This window comes from Micrasema longulum, unplaced genomic scaffold, assembly GCF_059751315.1.
Source record: "Micrasema longulum isolate JH-2025_06_02 unplaced genomic scaffold, ASM5975131v1 h1tg001583l, whole genome shotgun sequence".
NCBI classification, from domain to species: Eukaryota; Metazoa; Arthropoda; class Insecta; order Trichoptera; family Brachycentridae; genus Micrasema; species Micrasema longulum.
The window spans coordinates 307,066-330,333 of NW_028278766.1; the positions used below are offsets into that span (position 1 = coordinate 307,066).

General features: G+C 34.3%; 2 protein-coding genes across 7 annotated transcripts in view; one reads left to right on the top strand and one right to left on the bottom strand.

Annotated features, from left to right (window-relative positions):
* LOC148274774 (uncharacterized) overlaps positions 1-2,209 on the top strand; it is a 133,451-nt gene extending 131,242 nt beyond the window's left edge. For 3 of the 6 annotated variants that reach the window (XM_088236615.1, XM_088236614.1, XM_088236618.1), the window contains one exon: positions 634-755. Coding sequence is in view for 1 of the 6 variants with exons in the window: in XM_088236616.1 (XP_088092742.1) it covers positions 634-682 (49 nt within the window). In the remaining 5 variants the exon portion in view is untranslated. Of the gene's footprint in view, positions 1-633 lie in introns of all 6 variants that reach the window. The other 3 variants (XM_088236617.1, XM_088236616.1, XM_088236619.1) reach the window with 1 other exon arrangement.
* A 3,503-nt stretch (positions 2,210-5,712) lies between these two features.
* LOC148274775 (WD repeat-containing protein 43) lies at positions 5,713-23,260 on the bottom strand. Its single transcript, XM_088236624.1, has 10 exons — positions 23,064-23,260; positions 21,586-21,945; positions 20,711-20,877; positions 18,619-18,900; positions 17,112-17,268; positions 15,968-16,171; positions 12,793-12,917; positions 10,940-11,068; positions 9,109-9,320; positions 5,713-5,910 (listed from the first exon to the last, which is right to left on the bottom strand). Exons 1-10 carry the CDS (start codon positions 23,247-23,249, stop codon positions 5,771-5,773), a joined length of 1,962 nt encoding a protein of 653 aa, XP_088092750.1. The 5' UTR covers positions 23,250-23,260; the 3' UTR covers positions 5,713-5,770.
* Between the last annotated feature and the right edge of the window lie 8 nt (positions 23,261-23,268).

The following is a 23,268-nucleotide window of genomic DNA, read 5'->3' on the forward strand; positions in this document are numbered from 1 at the left end:
TTTTATGTAATTTATATTGTAAACAAACTTGTGTAAATTATTAATTGTGTATTTTAATAGTTACAAAAGTTTAAAACAAATTTCAATGTATAAGTCCCATATATTTAAACTTAGTGATATATTTTCAATGTTATGTCCCATATATTTATACATTGTGATATATTTTCAATGTTAGGTCCCATATATTTAAACATTGAGATTTATTTCAATGTTAATGTCTCATATATTTAAACATCGCGGTATATTTTCAATGTGCCATATAATATTTCAACATAATTTATTACAAATTTCTTTTTTTAAGGGGTTTACACACAAGCAAAAGTGCAAAAAGAACAGATGAACCCCATATTTAAATATGGCCATGTTGAAAAAAGCTCATCCTTTTATCATATGAAAGCGTCAGTGAAAAAATATCTGATTTGAAAAATGTGACAGATACACCTTTTTCTATCTCACATCTACATATTTATGACATTGTAATATTCTTTCAATATTTAAACGTTGTGAAAACATTGTAATATATTTTTAATGTCATGTCCTGTACATTTAAACATTGTGATATATTTTTCGATGTAATTTTCCATGTATTTAAAACATTGTGATACATTATTAATATATTCCATATATTTCCAGGCAATATATTACCTCTCCATACACAGACAAGAACATCAGAATGCTATAGGCCGTCAGATGCTGTCACTACCGGGAGGCAGATATTTTATAAATGTTTTTGGACAGTTGTAAACATTTTTTACTCTTTATATAATTATAAAATATGTATTTTTTAATACTCGCACAATGTCAAAATCAGCTGAAATAATGTATAAGCTGAGGAAATGTAATTTTTATTATGGTTTTGACAGATCGGTTCCGAATAATAGTCGGCCATTTTGAATTGAATGAAAAAATGTTTGACTGGATTTCAACGTTTTTTTTTCTATGTATTTTTAATGTAAACATTTAAAACAATATGCATCCTTAAAAATATCCGCTTTGATATTTAGTACATATATTACTGTGATTTACAGTAAGATAATTTATCAATTTTGAATGAATTTCACAATAGTCTTGCAAGCAGTGACATATTTTGAATAAGGACAAGCAAATAAATAGCGTTGCCATCAATAATTTGAAATAAAGATATACATGCAAACATAAGTCATAAAAACAGCTATACACCTATACAGTCATAGAATTCAGATTAGTCCAGAAGGAGCGTAGAATCAATTTGATTACATCGGACTGTGTCCAAAAATGCCCCTACTATGCCCCACTTTCGCCGCGCGCATTCGTGATGTCGCCGCGTAATGTTGCACGATGGGAAAAAACATAATCATAACACAAATGTAAGGTTAAAAAAAGCAATCTGTTAATTTCTCTAAAATTTTATTGTGCACGCGGAAATATTGATTGACACAACAGAGTAGATAAGTAAAGGGTCATTTAATAAGAGTAATTAAATTAATGAACTTTGAACTTAAAATAAAAAAACAATTTTATTTTACATAAAACGGATATTTTTATATCATTTTAAATAATATTTGATGTTTTAAAGATAATGTCGGTCAAATATCCACCGCAAAGTTGTTTAATCCGAGGTCCGATTTTCATTAGTTCTCTCATTAGATGAGCAAAGTAGGGTAAAAAAAATTACTACCCTGGCAACACTAACGAAACGTCCATTTTGATTTCTTCGACAATCTGACAGATGGAAATATAATTCAATTTTCAAGTAATGTATTTGCTACTTACACATTCATTTGCTAATTATACATGAAATGTGATCCCATCCTGTTTCTTTAAGATCCTAGCAGTATTTCTACACTTTAAAAGGACACAACAAGGCATAGTTGAATTCAAATCAGGAGTTGCGTACTGAGCGACATCTGCAAAGAAACTAATGGGTCCAAACATAAAACTACTCATTTATGAGTAGTTTAGTCGCCTTCCGTTTGATGCTCATATGCGGTTTCTGGACTATTCTTAATTCTATGTATATAGTATAGTCTCTTTAATGACAGAACACGCAGGTTGGAGAATAATCACATTAAATTATTGTGTTCTCACCGGGAATCGAACTCAAAGCCTTCCATGCGTGAGTCAAGTGTCTTAGCCATTACCTCTTATTAGTGGTGTAATTGAATGATAATACAATACATGAATTTACTTGTCTTGGTTAGAGTCTATTAAAAAATTAAAAATGAAAAAACCACTGAACTTCATAAATCAACCTTATATTTCAATGTTCAAAACAGTGCTAAATGTAACAATTTTTATCTAAAGTTTTTTACAGTATATAATATACAATTGAATAAATAATCAAATTTACTTTTTGACACATTTTCAATGAAATTATATTACTTCATAAGAGAAATATTGTTTTTGTATTCAAAATAGGTCTGCTTAGCATTAGTAAATATTTGTAAAAACAGCTTCATTCCACTTTACTACGAATAAATTTATTAGCCTACAGTCTGTATTAAACGCCGAAGCGAGACTTATTTTTAGTCTCTAAGTTCCACCACAGAGGGCAGAATACAAACTGTTGGCTTGTGTATAAGCCACTGCACAGCTCTGCTCCGGAATATCTAAAATAGCTGTTACAAAAAATGACAGCTTTCAAAAGAACTGGGAGTGCGGCTAGGAATAGCAGGTGCCACATTCAACAGTATGAAGGCTGTCTGGAGATCAGATATTTACTAAATGAAAACCAATTTCAGTCTATATAACGCTTCCATAATACCTATTCTCCTCTTCGGATGCGAATCATGGCACCTCACTAGGGCCCAAAACAGCAAAATACCGAGTTTTGAGAATAGATGTCTGCGATGCTCTGCTCTGAAATATCTAAGGGAACTATTCATTCCAGATGACCTAGCTGACAGGCGTCTTACGCTAAGATCAGCTACGTCTACAGCGAGAGAAAAAGTTATTATACCTCTACGCAAACAAGTTCGGTGAACGCGCATTTGCGGTTGCCGGCCCTATGGCATGGAATGCTCTCTCAGCAGAGGTGTGAGGCTGTGAGAGTGAAGTGATGTTTCAGAAAAAGCTTAAAAGCCACTTGTTCTCTAAATCATTTGAATAAATCCGTAGCATGTGATAACAAAATAAATTGTTTTAATTCAATTACAAATTTAAAAGCTTCAATTAAATTTATTTAACAATAGAATCACTTTGTAAAGCGCCCTCGGGATATTATATTACAAAAATCGCGCTGTATAAGTTATCCATAATAATAATGCGTTTTAAGAATTTTGGGTGTGCGGTGGTTTGACTTTGTAAGGAATGAAGTCATAAGAGAACAAACTCGGGGGGCAACTGTCATCAAGCGGAGGTGAAAGGTGGGTTGCGGATGCCTCCTGAGAGCCTTAACCACGCTTGCCTACTTTACGAGGCATCAGCTTCTCGACTCCACTGTTGACTGTTCGTAGGCAGTTTACGTCAGAACTACGGTGCACACGTAGCCATATTAGGCTACTTAATGCATTCACACCAGCTCGACTGGTCAACTCGAAGCAAGGGCCATAACAATCAACCCTCGTATATGTGGAATAAGTTGTATTTTAACTTTCTGTGTTAGCCAAACATATTTGTAATAGATTTTTATACAAATCTTAACAAATCCACCCGACGAATCTTTTGTTCGTTCACTTACTTCATTTAAAATGAAAATAATATTGTTTAAGAATGAAATGTTTAAACGTTAAGGCTTTCTCTTCTATCTATTTATATCTATTAGTGAAAACTCTTTGTGCGAACGATACAATGCCTAAATCCTGTGATGTCCATATGTTTAAAATGTAATCTCAATTTATCACAATATTCGCTTAGTCACATATTTCTTAGGAAAACAAGATGGTGTTCTTCGACACAGCCTCTAATATTTCAAAGCGTCCTTCAGCTAAAAGCAAAAATATCTTAATAAATACTATTTAAATAAAAATTCTATTAAAATTTTCAATATTTACAGAATATTTTAGAAGTATATCTTAATATGGCTGCTATCTCAGTAATCACACTTATTTATTAAAGTTAATTTGATTTTTTTTTAAATCAAGATTTAGTGCCCTATGCACCATTAGGTGCGGAAAGGAAATGGATGATAAATGTTTTTATGTAAAAAAATTGTCTCCAAATTTCTTGAACACTCGCAGAATACTGATTTATTTTTTACCTAACCTCACCTACGACAAATGAATGATTCTGAATCTAACCTATCATTATGGGAAACAACCTCAAATCAAATCAAATATTTTTGTTTTCCCGCTGTCGATTTCAAGAGCAATGAATTGCTGACTTCTGCGGTATTTGATTTTTGTTGTCTGTTAACAACATTTCGTACTATTATTTAGTTTCTTGATCGCACATTATTACAAGCAAATCATATTTCTCAACACCTTTGAAATAAGATTTTGCTGAAGTTAAACTATAATTCTTTTTTTAAGATCTAAGTTATCTGTCATCACGAGAATGACATAAAATGTGGCAACGTCCATTTGCATACTTAAAAGAATGACATTTGAAGAATTTGCACAAATAAAAATGAATAGAAAACATTATTTTTTCTTGACAGCGCCGCCATCTTGGATAAATGTAGTTCTCAAACTTGTCACAAGGTGGTGTATTATACAGAAAGTTTTCATTATTTGTGTGATTTTTTGATCAATTTCATTTCGAAAGTCATTCTGCACATTTTCTGTAATTGAATTGTAAAACTGGTACTTATATTGTTAAGATTTTTTTATATTTAATTTATTATGTGGTGTATACATGTGTTATTTTTAATCCAAAATATTTATACTTTGTTATTATTTCTGTTGATTTTGCTATCAAATACGAGCACTTAATTTATATAAAATAACAAATTATTTTTAATAAAACATGATTGAAAATATCTCGAGTTTTTATTTATGTGCACAGACGTCGAAAGAGAAAAAAATATGCATTCTTTATGCATCATTCTTATTTTGTATGGAATCCATACACAATAAGGGCTGAAATTGCATCACCACTAACATATAATTAATAAAGACACATTATTCCTATACTAGCATCATGCTAATATTGAATTGGTCCCAATTAAAAAAAAAGTGAAAGAAAATCACGATACACATGCAATTATTCATGTTAAAAAGAGAACAATATATTAAACAATATTATGAGTTGGTCCAAATGTTTAAAGACAAACAGTTATTAAGATTAACATATTACTATTTATGGTAATGACGAGTTACATAAAAAATAAATACAAACTAAGCAAATATGTATATTAACATATTACGACAGGACAGAGAATATTTTAGAGAGGGAAATATGTCAAATAATTTAGTTAGATAAATCTCACCCACATCAGTAAAGGTTTCAGCTTTAACTTCACGAAAATCAACAGATGGAGATTGAAAAAATATGGATGTTCAAACAATGTAGAGAAAACGAGGTCTGTGTGCAAAGACAGGGTGATATGGCATTCTTTCCTCTGTGCCTATTTTTATTTTTATTGGAAAAAGAAATATTTGCGTTCTTATGATTTACCCAAATATTTAATTTTGAGGGCCATTTTCAACGAGTTGTAAATAACTCACTATTAGAAAATGGGAATCAAGTTGGGGTAAAGTGGGATTCGAACCACAGACCTTTGGTCCGTGAGTCCGAGACACTAGCCACAGGACCACAACCCGATTCATTTAACTAAGCAATGAAAGACAACGGTTTTAAAATAAAATATTTAATCACATTAACATTATTAGATGGAAGGTTCTGCGTGTGTTTATTCGCTCATGTCGTGATCAGAGCCTTTAGACGCATTGTCCTCATCGTCGTCCTCGTTCCAAGACCCCGAGTCATCATTAGCGGCGTTCATAAGGGCGTCTTCCATGTCATCGTCCGCTTCGTCTTCTGATGATGTGTCTGAAATGAGAACATGATCATTATACCCTTTTCCGCACCGAAGGAGGTGAGGTCTTACGTCCAGGGAGTGTGAAATAAAGCAATGTAAAATCATCATTTGAATTTGTTTTCACGTAGGATATATCTTAGAATCTCCTGCAAACGTCAATTAATTATAAATACCCGATAATAAATGTATTAAAAAAAAACAACAACATTGCAAGAATGATTTTAATAAAAATAAACTACAGTAAAACCCCTGTTTTACGTTTTTCAAGGAGCAGCAAAACTGAGGAAAAAGTTTAAGTGAGGAAATTAAAAACTGCAAAAAAAAATTTAAAACATTTTCAAATAATCTTATGTAGGTAATTAACCTTAAAACTACGAAAAAAAACTTTGAATTTGCATAAAATGACTTTTTCCCTAAATGTTGGGAAATTTCGTTTACGTGGTATCACTTTTTTTAGTATGGCACCACAGAATTTCAACTGCCATTTACATCGCGGCAAAACTGTTGGCACACTTTTATGATGACCATTTGAACAATCTTCTTTCCAAATTATGTTTGTAACTACAAATAATATTTCTATTGCTAAATTCTTCAACTCTCTGCATTGTAATTTATTGATGTAAAGACTTTATTCTTCCTAAACATGTGTCAACCGCATGTCACAATTTAGTAAAATGTCAAAATTAGACAAACAGACAAACCATCACGCCGTTTCTCCGTAGGAGTAGGCAGAGAGGATAGAACGCCATAACACTCTATCTTGGCATACAGACCTCGCTTCCTCTACATTCATACATCGTCTCATGCACGCATGCCGATTATTCCTACTTTTGACAGGTCCATCATCAAGTATTTGATGGACTTGATCGTGCCATCAACATTCTCACCGTAGATCTTTTTAGCCGTTCATTTGCTCTGCATGTCCAAACCAACACAGCACCCCTTTCTTGATTCTGTCCATAATCTCGGATCTCGACATTCGTGCACCTATCATACATCGTTTTACCACACATTCGCCTGAGGGATCGCATTTCGACAGCATTCAACCTACTTTCATCATCATTTTTCCAATTCCATACTTCGCCCCCATACATTAGAGTTGGCACTGGAACTCTGTTGTGAATTGCTAGTTTAGCCTCCTGCATGTTTATACATTTGTTTTCCAAAGTAGATTTCAGTGCACCGTTCACCCTGTTCCCCGCACTCACCCTCCTTTCAATATCTTTCTCGGTCTTTCCATCCCTAGTAAACATACTTCCCAGATACACAAATTCTTCTACCTGATTCAGAATATCTCCGTTCACACTGATCTCACATTTAGTTATATTTTCTTCCCTTTCAAAAACCATCACTTTCGATTTATCAACATTCATAAGCAAATCGCTTTTCTTGCATACATCGTAGACTTTTGTTACCAAGAATTGCGGGTCTCCTTTGCTGCTAGCAAGAAGCGCGGCATTATCAGCACACAGAAGACAGTTAACAGTTATACTACTCATTTTTGCTCCCATTCTTAAATCTTTAAAAAGTAGGTCTAGAATTCCAACCGTCCATGCGCTCAGTAGCTGCAAGACTTGTTGTAATCTAACTTCTATTTTAATAAATTGTTTTTTTTTATTTTTTTTAATATCACTAAATCTCTAAATTTTATTGTCATATAAAAAATGGAAAAAGGGGCTAGATTTCTTATTGTCTGTGCGCTCTGTAGCTGCAAGACGTGCTGTAATCTAGCTCTTGTATATCATAATTGGAGACGAGGAACAAGAATCCGAACCGTCCATACGCTCTGTAGCTGCAAGACGTAGTGGGATATTTATTTATTGCACAGCGCCATTGAGGTGATTTTCACAAAAACGGCGCTATATAGATTATCCAAATATAAATAAATAAATTAAACAAAATGGTCAATTACACTGAACCTACTTTGAATTTAGTTTAAGACAACAATTTACACATTTTTTTTATGAACCTTAATTTTATCCACCATTTTTGGCAAACGCGGCGGCGCGCGGCTCATTGTCTTTTGCGGATCAAATGAGTTTTGAAAAATTTTCAACGTAAAACGTAAATAACGTTCATTGGGGGATATTTGAATGAGAATGTATGGAAAAAAAAATGGGACCCAAACATTTCGGTGTAAAAAGTGGGAAAACCTAAAATTGTGGAACGTAAAAACGAGGGTTTAGTGTACTTTGAACGACGTCACTAGTTGTGATAGATTTCCGGTTTACGGCAAGCCAGATCACCAATCAGTTGAACGCACTGAATAACTTAAAAAATCATAGCGCTGATAATACGATTGTAGTCGCTGAAAATGCGATTGCGGACGGTTTGGTAATGTAGTGGTCAGCGCGTTTGCCTACCATGCAAGAGGTCTCGAGTTTGATTCCCGACATGGTTGACACACAATATTTATGAAAAAAGTGTTCTCGGACTCGCACCTGAACCGTAAGACTGATGATCATACTTTCAAGTAACAAAAAGTTATCGAAATATGCTGCGATTGGTGTACCAATGCAGCAAAGAATAGTCTCGCATGTAAAATAATGCTACCAAAACGACACAAAATTAACACCACCATTTTAGCGTTTATTTGACTATCCATTCTTACGGTTACTTTTGTCGGCCTCGTGGTGTAGTGCTCAGCGCGTTTGCCTACCATTTTTATTTAAAAAGGTGATTTTACACTTGAAAATTTCATAGTCCCTGGACTGGCGCTTGAATCGTAAGACTGATGATCATATCTTCAAGTAACAAAAAGTTATCAATATTTATTTTAATAGTATAATTATACATTTTTACTAAAACTAAAATCCCACCAAGCCACTTTCTGTAGCTTGTTGGTGAAGATTATATTTATACTAACTTAATAATATTATTTACATTTATAAAAACAATGTGTAACAGATAAAAATTAACAACTTTATACAAATAATAATATATAAATTAATTTTTTAAATACAAGAAAATATATGAAAAATTAAAATATTTACACCTAAGCTACTATTCATATATAAACTTTTGATGCGATTTGTGACCCAATGCAGTGTCCTATGCACCATTAGGTTCGGAAAGGGAATGATGATGATGACAATACGTTACAAAAAAAAAATTGTCTTAGTTTGATAGTCTATTAACAAATGAAAAAATATTTTAAAATCCACTGAATTTCCTCATTAGAAATTCACTATCATTATTTTGAAGTTTACCTCTGTACTCGAGCGTGGGCGGGTCGTCTTCGGCGGGCGTGCCGCGGGTGGCCAGCAGGGCGAGGCGCGAGCGCAGGGCCAGCAGGTGCGGCAGGCAGGGGGAGCGCGCGCGGGCCGCGGCCAGCACGGGCAGGGTGGCCGCGCCCAGCTGCAGGAGCGCGGCGCTGCGGGCCCGGCACAGCGCCGTCGCCCAGACGCACGCAGCCTTGCACCTGGAGAGGGAAACAATTTATAATGAAATACTGTAAATAAATCCAGTAGCTTCAATAAAGAATTACAACGATGGGCAAATAAACCTGCATAAGTTGGGCCTCTGGGTTGTCAATTTTGCTCAAAAGAAAAAATGTGTTAGGGTTGTCACTTTCTTCTTTTAATAATTAGTTTGAATTAAAACTATTATGAAGGTTTTGCAAACATTAGGTATTTTAGATTTTCAAAAGTACTATCATTATTGTAGATAATTTAATTGAATTCTTCTTTGCCTTTCTTAATTCATTTGATAATGTGTTTTTATATTCCTTATATGATCTCTATTTTTTATAAATTTATTGATATCATTCTAACTTTGCTAGAATTCCACTCGTCCATGCGCTTTGTAGCTGCACGATGATTGGTTATCTAGCTTTCATATACCAACTTAAAAATACCTAAATTTTATAAATGGGGTCTAGAATTCCAATCGTCTATGCGCTTAGTAGCTGCAAGACGTGTTGTAATCTTACTCCTTTTTATTATTCATATTATTTTTATTTTTTTTTAGTATCATTAATACACTAAATTTATTTGTCTATTTTTAAAATGTGTAAATGGGGGCTAAATTTCTAACTGTCTATGCGCTCTGTAGCTGCAAGACGTCCTGTAATCTAGCTCCTATCTGTTATAATTTTTTATTGATCTTAATTGAAAACGAGGAACTAGAATCCCAACCGTCCATGCGCTCTGTAGCTGCAAGACGTACTGGGATATTTATTAATTGTACAGCGCCCTTGAGGTGATTTTCACAAAAATGGCGCTATATAAATTATCCAACTATATATATATAGATCGATCGAGCTGATCGATGAACCGTACTTTATTATTTCTCAACTTAAGATTCGGAATATGGAATTTTATCTGTCCCAGTAATGATGGCACATCGATTATACCATTTAGTATGCCGAACATATGTATGGAATCAATATTAGTTCTAAGTTTTTGTAGACTAGAAATATTGAACATTGACTCTGTATCAGTATATGAATAGTTACCTCTCTCTGGTCCAAGCATCCACGCTACTTTTCGAAGCAAGCGATGTTTGACTGATTCAATGTGATTTGTACGATTCACAAAGAATGGAGACCAGACCACAGAGGCATATTCTAGGAGAGGGCGAACAGTTGAGCAATAAAGAGTTTTGATTGTACGGACATTAGTAAAATCAGAAGATATTCTGTTAATGAAGCCAAGTAATCTCAGTGATTTATTTAATGTATTGTCTATATGCTCGTTGTTTGTCAGTTTATAGTCTAAGACAACTCCTAAATCTCTGACGGACTTAACTACATCAATTTTGGAGTTTTCCATTAGGTACTCGAAGGAAATCAATTGTTTTGTTCTATGAAATGACATTATTTTGCATTTTTTAATATTTAGTTCTAATCTAATGACTGTACACCATTGGTTAAATGAGTTAATGTCTGATTGAAGAAGAAGAGTATTGTAAAGTTTGAATAATTTTAAGAATTTTGTTGTCATCTGCAAACTTCCTAGACTAGTAAACATACTTCCCAGATACACAAAATTCCTCTATGTGTAAGGGTTTCAATATTATTATTAAAAAACAAGAAATTACTGGTTGGTTTTTCTGGACAGCAAAGAGGTGAGGTGGTCCAGCAGGGCGGGTAGGTACTGTATGGGAAGCCTGTTGAGGGTATTGTAGGCGGTGTCTGGATCCGTGCACGCAAACACAGTCTGCAGTAATCTGGAAACAAAGTCGAATTTGTCAGTGCCAATTGCGGATGAACATTCAATATAATTACAGTAAAAACTCGTTTTTACATTCCTCAATTTTACATTTTCCCGTTTTTTACACCGAAATGTTCGGAACCTATTTTTCTTCATACATTCTCATACAATTATTCCCCCCAATTAACGTTTTTTACATTTTTCATCACCCCGGTTTTACGCTTAAAAATTTTCGGAATTCATTTGATGTGTCAAAAAAGCCAAAATTATGTCGTAATAATGATGCCGCGGCCCGCGCGCCACCGCCAAGCGAATAAAGAAAAAAACAGGTAAACAACTCATAAAAGATAAATTATGGTCTTAATCTAAATTCAAAGCAGGTGCAGTGTAATTGACTAATATTTTTTATATTTTCTGCAATAACTTTGTGTATCATTTAAAATTAAATTTGGAGAAATAAAACTTATACTTTGTTTTTTGATACACTCACTTTATTTTTACCAACTAGTTTCGGTAACCAACAAATAAATTAGATAAATCAGGGGTGTATAAATTAACTTGCCATGATTGCAGATCCTTTTATATAGGAAAAACATCGCATTCATTTAATACAAGAATCAAGGAGCATATGAGATGTCTCAATAACAATAATTTTTCTGAATTTGCTGACCATATTATAACAAATAATCATTCTTTTAATTTTGAAAATGGAATTGAAATATTGCATTAAAATAATAAAAATAAACTAATTAATCTTTTTGAAATTTTAGAAATAAAAAAATCGGTAAAACAGAACTTAGACATAATTAATAATCAATTAAACTTAAGTCATAGTCCCATTTTTAATATTTTTCCTATAAAATAGAACTCTACCCTGAACGCAATTACCCCTTCCCTTCCCTTCCCCCACCTTAAACACAATTACCCCTTCCCTCATCCTTATCGACACCCACTAATTTGTTCACTGTTTCTTTTATGTATGTTTAGTTTTAAAAATACCCTGAAGAAGGTAACAGTTGGTTACCGAAACTAGTTGGTAAAAATAAAGTGAGTATCTCAAAAAACAAAGTATAAGTTTTATTTCTCCAAATTTAATTTACTAATGTTTAAGTGTCTTACTTTAGGGTTAGTTTTTGTTTTCATTCAAACAAAAACGTCATATTGACTTGTATAAATTGTGATACGCAGTTGACAAACGTTTAGGAACAATAACATTTTAATATCAATAAATTCCGATGTTTAAAACACAATTGAAATATTTAAAATTATAAAAAAGTTATAAAAGTGTGAAACTATTTTGCAGCAATCTATATGACAGTTGTTTTTAATGATGCCATAGAAAAAAGTAATACATTATGGTAAAATTTTACCAACATTTAGGGCAAAAACTGTTGAACGTTATTTTTCGCAAATTAAAAATGTTATTTTCATTATTCTTTATTTACACATAAAATAATTTTAACACGCTGTTTTTAAATCAAATAAAAAAACAGACTAAATAATACTGTTTGAAAAAAATACAAAATATATATTATTTTTTTGTAAAATCATTGAAAATAGGTAAAAAAAATATTAAAGCAATCCCCTGTTATCAAATTTTTACCAATTTTCTGAAAGTATATTTACACTAAAGTGTAGCAAATTATTTTTATTTTTATGTAATTCCTATTTCTTCTGTACATTTTTCACTTCCTGCACAACTAGGTTAAATTATACATAAATATAATAAAATAAATTTACTTGGTATCCTTGGAATGAAGGGCTTGGACAAGAAGTTGCGCCATGTTGTTGGTGGTGGGGCCTTGGCCACTCCCGGACTTGGCCAGGCTGAGGTTGGATAACCTCATCTCCATTGGAATATCAACCTGGAATAATCAATCGACACATTATTATACGTCCTTTGGAGTATCAGCTGTCAGTCTAAAACTACACTGGCTCGGTATCAGGCATAGAAGAAGCATTCACAGTCTATCTCTTCTTCACAATGTCTTAAATAACCCCACTTCGCCTGTTTATCTGAGAGCTCTTCCAACCTCTATCACAACATGGACTATCTCTTCGTTCTAGAATGAGAGAACTCGTTCAATTGTTTTGCCTCCTCTTTCACAGTAGTTGCTGCTCGATTATGGAATAATCTACCCACTAATGTCAGAGATGCCCCCTCCTTGATTTACATTAAAATAACATATGAAATGTCACTTCCTGAATATTTGAGTTTTTCCTTTCTCCTCCCTCTTTCCTTCCCTCTTTACCGCCTCCTCTCTTCATAGCATAGTGTAGATATTTAGTCAATTTATATTTCTAAAAAAATACATTTGTTTATCCGTATTCTTCCGAGCAGCCAACGTAAATAGGCGCCCACTAGCCAACTTAAAACCCACGACCCCCTCTGCCATTCCTCCATTGCACAACAATGTGCCGACTAGAGTGGACGTGAAAGGGCCGACTAGTTTGACCCGCTTCGCTCAGATTGTTCTATGTACGGCGGCAGCCGGTTAGACTCGGAATTAGCCTCACAGATTCATACATATTTATCAGTTACAGATTTAATACAAATAACATGTAGATTTTAACACTTTTTTTCTTTAATTTTTTCTTCAATGTAGGTATAATTTACACACTTATTGAAATTATAAATAAATAAACAAAACAACACAAAGAGTTTCAATAAATAACTACACATTCAAATAAACTAACACAAATAAAATAATACTGTTAGTTCCATATACTGCTATGCATATCTTCCATGTACTCATTAAGTCCGTAATAGGCCTTTTTTTGAAGTATGCTTTTTATGAAAATTTTGAATTTATTGTCCATCATAATTAGGACGTTGTCTGGTATTCTATTGTAGAAGCGTACGCAGTGCCCCACAAATGATGTGCTTACCTTACTCAGCTTCAATTTTGGGATTACCAATTTGTCTTCACTACTAGTATTGTGATTGTCGCTATTTTTTTGAAAGAGAGATATATTTTTACACATAATATTATCATAAATGTACTGACTATATACTGTCATGTTTATTTCTTTGAAAATATTTCTTAACCCTCCCTCCCCGGTGATGTGTAGCCAGTACACAATGCGTCTAATCACTATAATATCTTTATAAATATTATAAGTATTGGGTTTAGATTTTCAGTATTCCTCCATTACACATTTACATACCGACTGAAATAAGTTGTTATTAAATAACAAGTACTTATTAGGCACAAAAAAAGGATTTTATCAGAAACTGGGGATAAATTACAAATATCACCAAAAGTATACTCTCAGTCAGCAACGTAGTCCAGTACTATATAGCTACTTAGTATCTCTCGGGAAGTTGGTCCGGGTGCAAGTTTCGCCTGAGTCGTTAGCGATACCCAATGGTTTTTTCATGTTTTCAGCAGTTAGATTTGAAATATTATCATCTTTGAATTAAATTATGGTTAATTAAAGCCATTCTCTATAAATATTCTATTTTTCCCTTTTTAAATCTCTTTTTTTTTATGTGTAGTGACTCACAGCACCGTAATGCGTGGGTGTATTTAGGACAGTAAGGGAAAGGTTAAAGAATCACAAAAAATTGAGTCGTAAATACCTCTCAGTGCCCTCTTTTGCAAAACAAAAACTGCGGAAATATCGGCATATAGTCGGATATCCCACACTAGAATGCCATAAGACATAATAGTGTGAAAGGAGCTAAAATAGACTATTCTCGCTGTAGCTACGTCCGTTATTAGTCGGATCTTCCTGACGGCGTATGCTGCTGCGCTGTCTTCCCGCTAAAGCTTTTATATGAGGGGCCCACTGTAGGGGAGAATCTATCGTCAGACCTAGGACAACTGTGCTTTTAACAAAATCTAGACTGTTGTTATCTAGAATTATATGTATGTCGACATTTCTTACATTAGGTAAAGCAAATTTAATACATTTAGTTAATTTGCATTTAATACTAAATTATTTGCACCAAACCATTTTAGAATTCTCAAACGAGTGTCATTTACTTCTATAAAATCATTAGCTTTTCTATTTATTTTAAAGATTATAGACGTATCATCCGCAAATATAACTCTGTTAAAAATATTGAAGTTTGTAAGTGAAAATTCTTGATGGAAGTTCATTGTAATTTATTATATAAATTAAAGACGAGTGATACGTTTAAAAATACGTGCTACGTAGGCCAAACGGGTAGAGCCTTTAAAACTTTTAAATCATTTAATAGAAAATAAACATTCTTTTGATTTAAAAACTAATGTAAAAATAATTCATATTGCACTTAAAGGCCATAAACTTGACAAACTGGAAGTTCTCAAAATTAAAAAATAAACCCGACGTAGAATTACTTAATGAACAGATAACACACGTGCATTCTCCATTACTTTACACATTCTAATATATTTTTACTGACTTTTTACCCTTTGTGTTTCAGAAATCATAATTGACAAAAATCACAATTACGAAGGACGGGGCACTAAAATTAAAATACTTAAACTCATTAAAATAGCATTATATCAACTCATTAGTTAACCCAAATTTAAAAAAAAAAAAAATCCTTAAGATAAAAATCACTTTATTTAATTTTGAATTATCTATCCTTACCTCTGTTTTGTATAAATACATTGAACTACTTAATAAAGATACCAGTCTCTCAGGTCATTGGATATTCCAAATTTGTGGATTACAGTATCACTCGTCTTTTATTTATATAATAAAGAACTATGTTTGATAAATTCTGTACCATAAATGGTAGATCGTTGATTTTAAACTAAAAAAAGAAATGGTCCCCATACACTTACATAAAACATACAATAATAAACTGAAGGACTATGACGTCAGCTGCAGCGTCCTCGGGCGGCCACTGGTTCAACAAGAGGATCTAAGAAGAACGTAAAAGTGGGAGTCCAGTGTAAAATATTTCAAAGCTAAAAACCTTTTTGGAGTTGAGCGGTCTCTTCAAAGAGTCCTGTTCCTCTTTCCCGATGGCCGATGTAAGGTAGACCACAGCAGCGTCCCTGCTGTCTCCGTGCCGAATCCTTGTAATATCCTCGTTCCTGTACTTCGTCATCTCCTTTTTACTACTCTCCTCTTTCAGTGTCCTTATCAGAACTTGCGTCTTCTCGGTCGTATCAGGTATCTAAAAAACATCACATTTTAATTATTAACAATTGACTTTGTTACATGAAGGTAAGATGATCAGCCTTACGCTTCAGGTACCAGTCCAGGAGGGACTATGAAATATTTCATATCAACCGTGTCGGGAATCGAACCCGAGACCTTTTATATGGTGAGCAAACACGCTGTACACTACACCACGAGGCTGACAGCAGATTATAGATACAAATAATTATTTTATATTCTGTTGCATATAAAGGCATGATAATAAAACAATTTTAACAATTTTGAAAAATTGACAAACAAGATTCAACAATGTTTTCAGTATGTCCAAATGTTTGCAGACTGGCTGGATTTCCTCCCTAGGGAGTTATTTAGGTCTAAATTTGTTACAACAGAAAGGGAAAACATTTTTGAGAAGGGAATATGGAAGTCTAGGCATTTACAGGGCTTGGGACCTGTCGTTGGTTGGTTTAAGTGGCCACTTTACACATAAATTAAAAATGCTAGGTACTAAATATTTTAGAGTTCTTTTACCATACTTATTACATACTTTCGGTACTACCAAATCATCGTTATATTTATAATTAATAAATTAAAAAGATTCAAGTTTAGGAGGAAAGTAAATTTATTCGGTATGTGATGCTTTATGTCATCAAAGGAGTCTCATCCTCGGGGGACCGCTGGTTAAACCTGACGATGTTAAAGAGCTCGCCCCCTACTTGGAGGGGAAGATCTAGCAAAATGTAAACTCTCGCCTTCCACACAGTGGCCGGGCTCTTTATAGACCTGGGCTTGGAGAGCGAGAACTATTCACGGCGACCCGTCACAATAGATCTTCACAGGTCGCAGTGAGTTCAGGAGCTCGCATAGCACTGACCCCCACCACTAAGAATGAGAATAAATGTATTGGGTACGATCCATGGAAGAAGACATAAACATTTCAACGTGTCAATACTCACAATTCTCTCAAACTTGAGTCCAGTCCCGCAGGAGTATCCGACCAGTAGGGAATCCGCCAGTAATGTGCCACAAACGGCTGCTGCCAGCTTCACCTGACTCTTCTGTTCACTGACAACTTGTATGGTGGTGTCTGGCTTGATGGGTTTCGTCGAAGGCCTGGAAAAATCACAAGCGTACATAGAAAATATATATAGGTTTATATGAATTTATAAATACAGTAAAACCTCGATTTTACATTTTCCCGCCTTTTACACTGAAATATTTAAGTCCCATTTTTTTCCATTCATTCTCATTCAATTTGTTCCATTTTACAGTAAGGTATTTTATATATAACGTTTTCGATTACTTTTGTAAAATTAAATTTATACAACATAATCTTATATTTTTTGGAGAAATCTCATGTTCTTGCCGATTGAGCGAAACTGGTGAAATGGTAAGTGTTTGTAGGTACTTTATTTGGTTATCTGCATTATTGTTGCGAATGAATGTGTCTGGTTGTAGAAGTCGAGGAAGGCCGAGAAAGACATGGCATGATCAAGTACAACAAATTCTTGAAAGTGGTCATGTAAAAAGTCGGAATAATCGACGTGCGTGCATGAGAAGATGTATGAATGTGAAGGAAGCAAAGGAAGTGTGCCAGGACAGAGTGGTGTGGCGTTCTATCCTCTCTGCCTACCCCTCCGGAGAAATGGCGTGATGGTTAGTTAATTAGTTGTTTTTAATCTTAGAAATTTTTTTAACTTATTGATTTTTGATAATCTATCTCTATAATGTAGCCCACCTGGGACCAAATAATTTTTTTTCAACCTACACTGAACTTTACCGTTTACAGTATAAATAAATAAATAAATATTTATGCAAAAATAAACAATAACATTACTTTATTGACTATGTTCCCTTTGCGACCACCCTCGCCGCACTCACCCTCTTAGACCCGCGTCTGTTAACACTCTCTTAGCCGAGCGATGTCTTCCCACACATTAAATCTTAGACTTACTTATTGCAACTTCCACTTATGTGCTAAATTTTAAGAAATAAATTCGACTTAATGTTCTGTCCATGTTTTCATATCTGTACTTAAGATAACCATCCATTCATATGCCAACACCTTAGATAAGAATAAAACCCCCCTGCTCTAAGTTTCACTGATTAATCTGTTTATTTTTTGTTTAGATTCGATGACATTGTGAACAATATTCTGTGTTTATTATATTAGTTTTATATCACCCGTCGATGGGAGGAGTGCTCTCCCGAAACTATAGTTGTGTTCTTGTAAAAGAATAAAATTGTGTAACACTGATAACAAAGTTTTATTTTCATAATAATTTAATAACATTACTGCCTACTAGTTAATTTATTAAACAATATTTAATTATACGATTTATTATTCAAGAATGTTTATGAAATTTTTTTCAGATTTTTCTTTACCTTTATCCAGTAACCAATTTTTTACGAGTGTTAATAAATGAATAAATTTCAAATAACAAGAAATTAAAAAAAACATACCCATTTAAAATATGTTCGTAATAGTGCACGACCCCTCTCCTCGTAACGGCCGCCAGCCGAATCTCCGCCGCCCCTTCCGCGACGGGCCATACGCTCACGCAGCGAGCCATGTCCTCCATGAGGAAGTTGCAGGCGGGGCCGGTCTCCGCACCCTGGGAAGCCTCCCGGGGCTTGGAGCCGGACCGCCGTCTGCGGGAGTCGGGAGACGCCAAGCCCGGGTCGGGAGAGGACAGCTCGGAGGAGGTGAGAGAGACGCTCCAGAAGCTGAGGATTCGGTCGGTTCTGGAAGAAAGAGGAAAAAATTGATTTGAGAAAACAAGTTAAAAATACAGTTATGTCACCCAGATACTAACATAATATTAAAATTCCTAAATTCCACACAAGTCATGGTCAAAATAGCTTTGTCTTCAAAGGTGTAAAAAATTATAATAATCTTCCCAATGAACTAAAAACAATTAAAAATAATACATCAATAAATAAATTTAAAGTAAATCTAAAGAAATTTTTTGAACATGTGTAAAAACTACTTTAAATTTTAATTAGTATGAATGGATTATTGTTTTATGTTTTTTCTTTATATATCCTATGTTTTTATTTTTTTTCTTATGTACTCATATTCAAAATTATAAACTCTTATAATAAACAACTACAACAGTGTATGTCACTCTCCAAGGACAAGACTTAGTCTCTTTTTTTGGAGAGTGACAGTGATAACATTTACTAGATGTGTAAAAGTAGATATGTATTTAATTTTTAAAAAACATGTACTTTTTATGAAATTTAATAATAAAAAAATAAAAAATATGACATATTTCAAGCTTTATCAACTGATAAAATGCTCTAAATCCTCTGAGGTTTAGTTTTAAAGTTATCATGTAAAAGAAATAATAAAAAAAATATCAATTTCCATTGTGCATTGTTTTATTTTTGCAATGGATAATTTTTTCAAGCACTGCAACGCTGCACATTCCAAAAGTTGATTCACACCAGAGCACAACACACCGATTTTCTGCCTCGTCAGCACGCCTGATACAAGTCAAAATCGACAACAAATTCAAGAATAGCTTTGTCATCACATTACTTGGATAACTAGCATTAGCAGTACTTCGTACTAAGATACAAGTGTCCAACAAAAAAGGAAGCAATCTTCGCCAAGAGAAAAACATCATGTATTGTGAGATCTCCTCACTGGAACAGGGGTGCTATGGGATTCATGGTTCATCCATGATCGATGACACACACGTGCAAAATAATTACAGTAGCAAGTCGATTGAATTAAATTCGTTACGTTCTGTGAAACACGAGAGTACATCCTGCAGTACATTAACATCATCCCCACGATGGAGATATGAAGAACAAAGGAACCTAACCTGTAAAGAGACCAAAGGGCGCAGTCACCGCCCAGCCAACCCTCAAAAACCTAATCCTACAAATCTCATTGTAACTTGCTTCCCATAGTCAGGCTTCAGCCCAGTTAAACAATAGTGTTCAAATCAGTTCATTGGATTCAGGTATGTCAGTCCCACGTTCAAGTAGAAAAAGATTACCGGCGAATTCCTATACTTACTAATGCATTTGAAATTTTGTCGTCTTACTCTATGTGCACTCTATGTAAATAAATTTCTCTGGTATAGACTGATCAAAGGGTTTTAGTACATAGACTAGCCACCCCATTTTTCAGCTGAGTAAAGCGTCGGAGAGAGACCCACGTAACCATTAGAATAGAACCGCGACCTGAGATTGTCTCGTTGCTCTGCTTGTCCGTTCATAGGTAAGTTAGGAGCCCTATGGACCACTAAGAAACATGCGTGTATCCTTCCACTGAGGAGTGATTAAAGCATCCTTTCAGTATTTATAATCCATTTTTGTGCTACTTCAACTGATTCAAGGAACGAACCAGAGCAACCCCCCCAGGCTATATTGAAATGCGATAGCTTGCTTCGGCAAAAAGCAAAACAGATTTGCCTCAAAAGTTGAGCATTGAAGATATTCCTTAAGCTTTTATAAATATATGCAGATTTCCACATTTGTTTGGATATTTTTATTTTGCTCTACATTTGGATATACTCAAGATATGTCGATTAAGTCTTACTTGGAGCCAGACAGGATGTGGAATTTCCCCCCCTGAGCGCTGGGCACGACCTGAAGGTGGCAGACCTCTCCCGCGTGTCCCACCATAGTGCGCAATATCGACTTGCTGTCCAGACACCAAACCTTGATCTGGCACGCTGCTGCGATCAGAAGCTTCCGGCTACAGGACTGAAATAACACGTGCACAAATATAAATAAATAAAAGTAAGTCACATTAAAGCCGAGACCATTTTTTTAAGCCATTGTGTGGCGAGGCTATGATATCACATGAATCTACATAAAATACAAGACTAGATACATGTCTCTTATTTTTTTAAATAATGAAGTTGTATTTTGCTATAACAAGCGTTAATAATATTATTGTTTCTACAAATGGAAAATAGATTATTAAACAGAAGCATTTTTTGGTCAATAACTTGCCCAAAGCAAGGGCGCTTTTTGATATATATTTTTCCCAAAGGCAAATTCTTGGTCAATAATTTGCCCAAAGGCAGAACCATTTTTTGGTCAATAACTTGCCCAAAGACAAATGCGCTTTTGGATTTATATTTTGCCCAAAGACAAAAGCGCTTCTTGGTCAATAACTTGCCCAAAGGCAGAAGCATTTTTTGGTCAATAACTTGCCCAAAGACAGAAGCGCTTTTTGATACATAATTTGCACAAAGGCATCTTTAAGAATTCATTATTAAAAAATGTATTATAACAAACAGTTAAGGTTATAGCTATAACAAAGCATTTTTTAGTTGACGTATAAAAAAAATGGCATTTAATAAATTTGGCGGTTATTAAAAGTCTCTCCAGGGTTAAATAAATTATAATAAAAAATAGTGGTGATTTGGAATATTTAAATGGAAGAAATTTTCTTTTTGGAATTACCTTATAATTAGGGACTTTAATTGCTGTCGTCTTGGTTGCTTGCATTCCTTTTTCAAATTTGGACATCCGGAATTTAGTTTTAACTGACCCATCTTCTATGCTCCATTGTCTTACGGTGGAATCCATGGAACAAGTGTATAGTCCGTTTCTTCTACTCCAATCCATGCAGCAAATTTCCTGCTCTCCGGGAGAAGGGGTTTCATCTTCTAAAACTGACTCGATTTTGGCGTGGGCCAGAGAATATATTAAAACTTTTCCTGTAGTTGAACCGAAGGCGAGACAGTGCGTAATTTGTCGTGTTTCATTCTCCTCCTCTGGTCGTGAAGATTTACGTTTTCTACTTTTCCATTTTGGATTTGACTGAAAACAAAAATTAAAACTATGATTAACCCATCGACCATTATACAGGGGTAGGCGCTCGAAGTCTTACCAACTTCACGCTGCTGTAGCAACCAAACGGCTAATGACAGTGCGCTCATGTTTTGACACTTGTCAGTCTTTTATATTGTTAATAATTCTACCAAAGCATATCGTTTTACGTCTCAGTTAAAAAAAAAAATCAAAATGAAATTCACACTCAACAGGTAGAAACCATTGGAATTCAACAAGACTCGGCACCATCCCATAAAGCCTGTGAAATCCAACATTTTTTACCAGAAAAAGTTCCCAGATTCATTTCATCACAACAGTGGCCTCCATATTCCCCGGACTTAAACCTAATGGACTTTTCCATTTGGTCCATTCTAGAGGCCAAAGCATCAGGTAAAAAATATGAGATGGTCGAAGCCTTCAAGATATAATGCCATCAGCCCACATTCGTGCAGCGTGTGAAGCCTTCTTGGGGACTCGATGCTTTTATCCACTCTAAAGGTGGCTACATCGTATATATATATATTTTTTTTTTCAATGTTTTTACGATATGCTTAAGTTATTAAATTTAAAAAAAAAATTGACAGAATTATTAATTGGTGACACTTGGAGTGCCGACCCCTGTAAAGACGCGCCCACAGTAAAATATTAAAAAAAGTAGTGACATCAAAACGTACTCATAGTTACCGAGTTTGTTTTAGGCACCAGGGCTGCATTCAACGAGCGTGCATATGGTACCAAAAAATTGGAGGAAACCCATTTTGGTACATAAAAAAAGTTTAAATTTTTATTTTAACAAGCATTCCTTTCTTTCCTTATAATTTCGAGCCATTTATTTCTTTTTACTTAATTTTGGGGAAAGCAAAAATAATATCAACTGACATTATACATATTTAAATTTCCGCGCAAGATTCCCTGATAAGTTTTCAAAAGTATGGTTAAGTTTACAAATCAAAATATTGACAATAATTACAGAAAACAGGGAGGATACCACTTCGCAATGGTTGTGTATGCAAATTTGACATTTATTTATGAAATTCCGAACGATTTGAGAATTGTATCCAGACATTATCTATTATCATTTAAAAGAAAACGTGTTCAATCCTCACCGTTCCTCCGTCAAGTTGTATCCAATAAAGACACGACAAAGGAGCACTTAGATGTAAATCTGGTGTAAATTCTTGCTTTAGGATATTTGTCTCCGTGTCCCATATTTTACACCTTCCATCGTGGCCTATCTGTGAATAATATTTTCCATCTTCGGAAAAGGCCGACGGTTCCATGCTTGCAGACATTTTTCGACAACTCAGATAA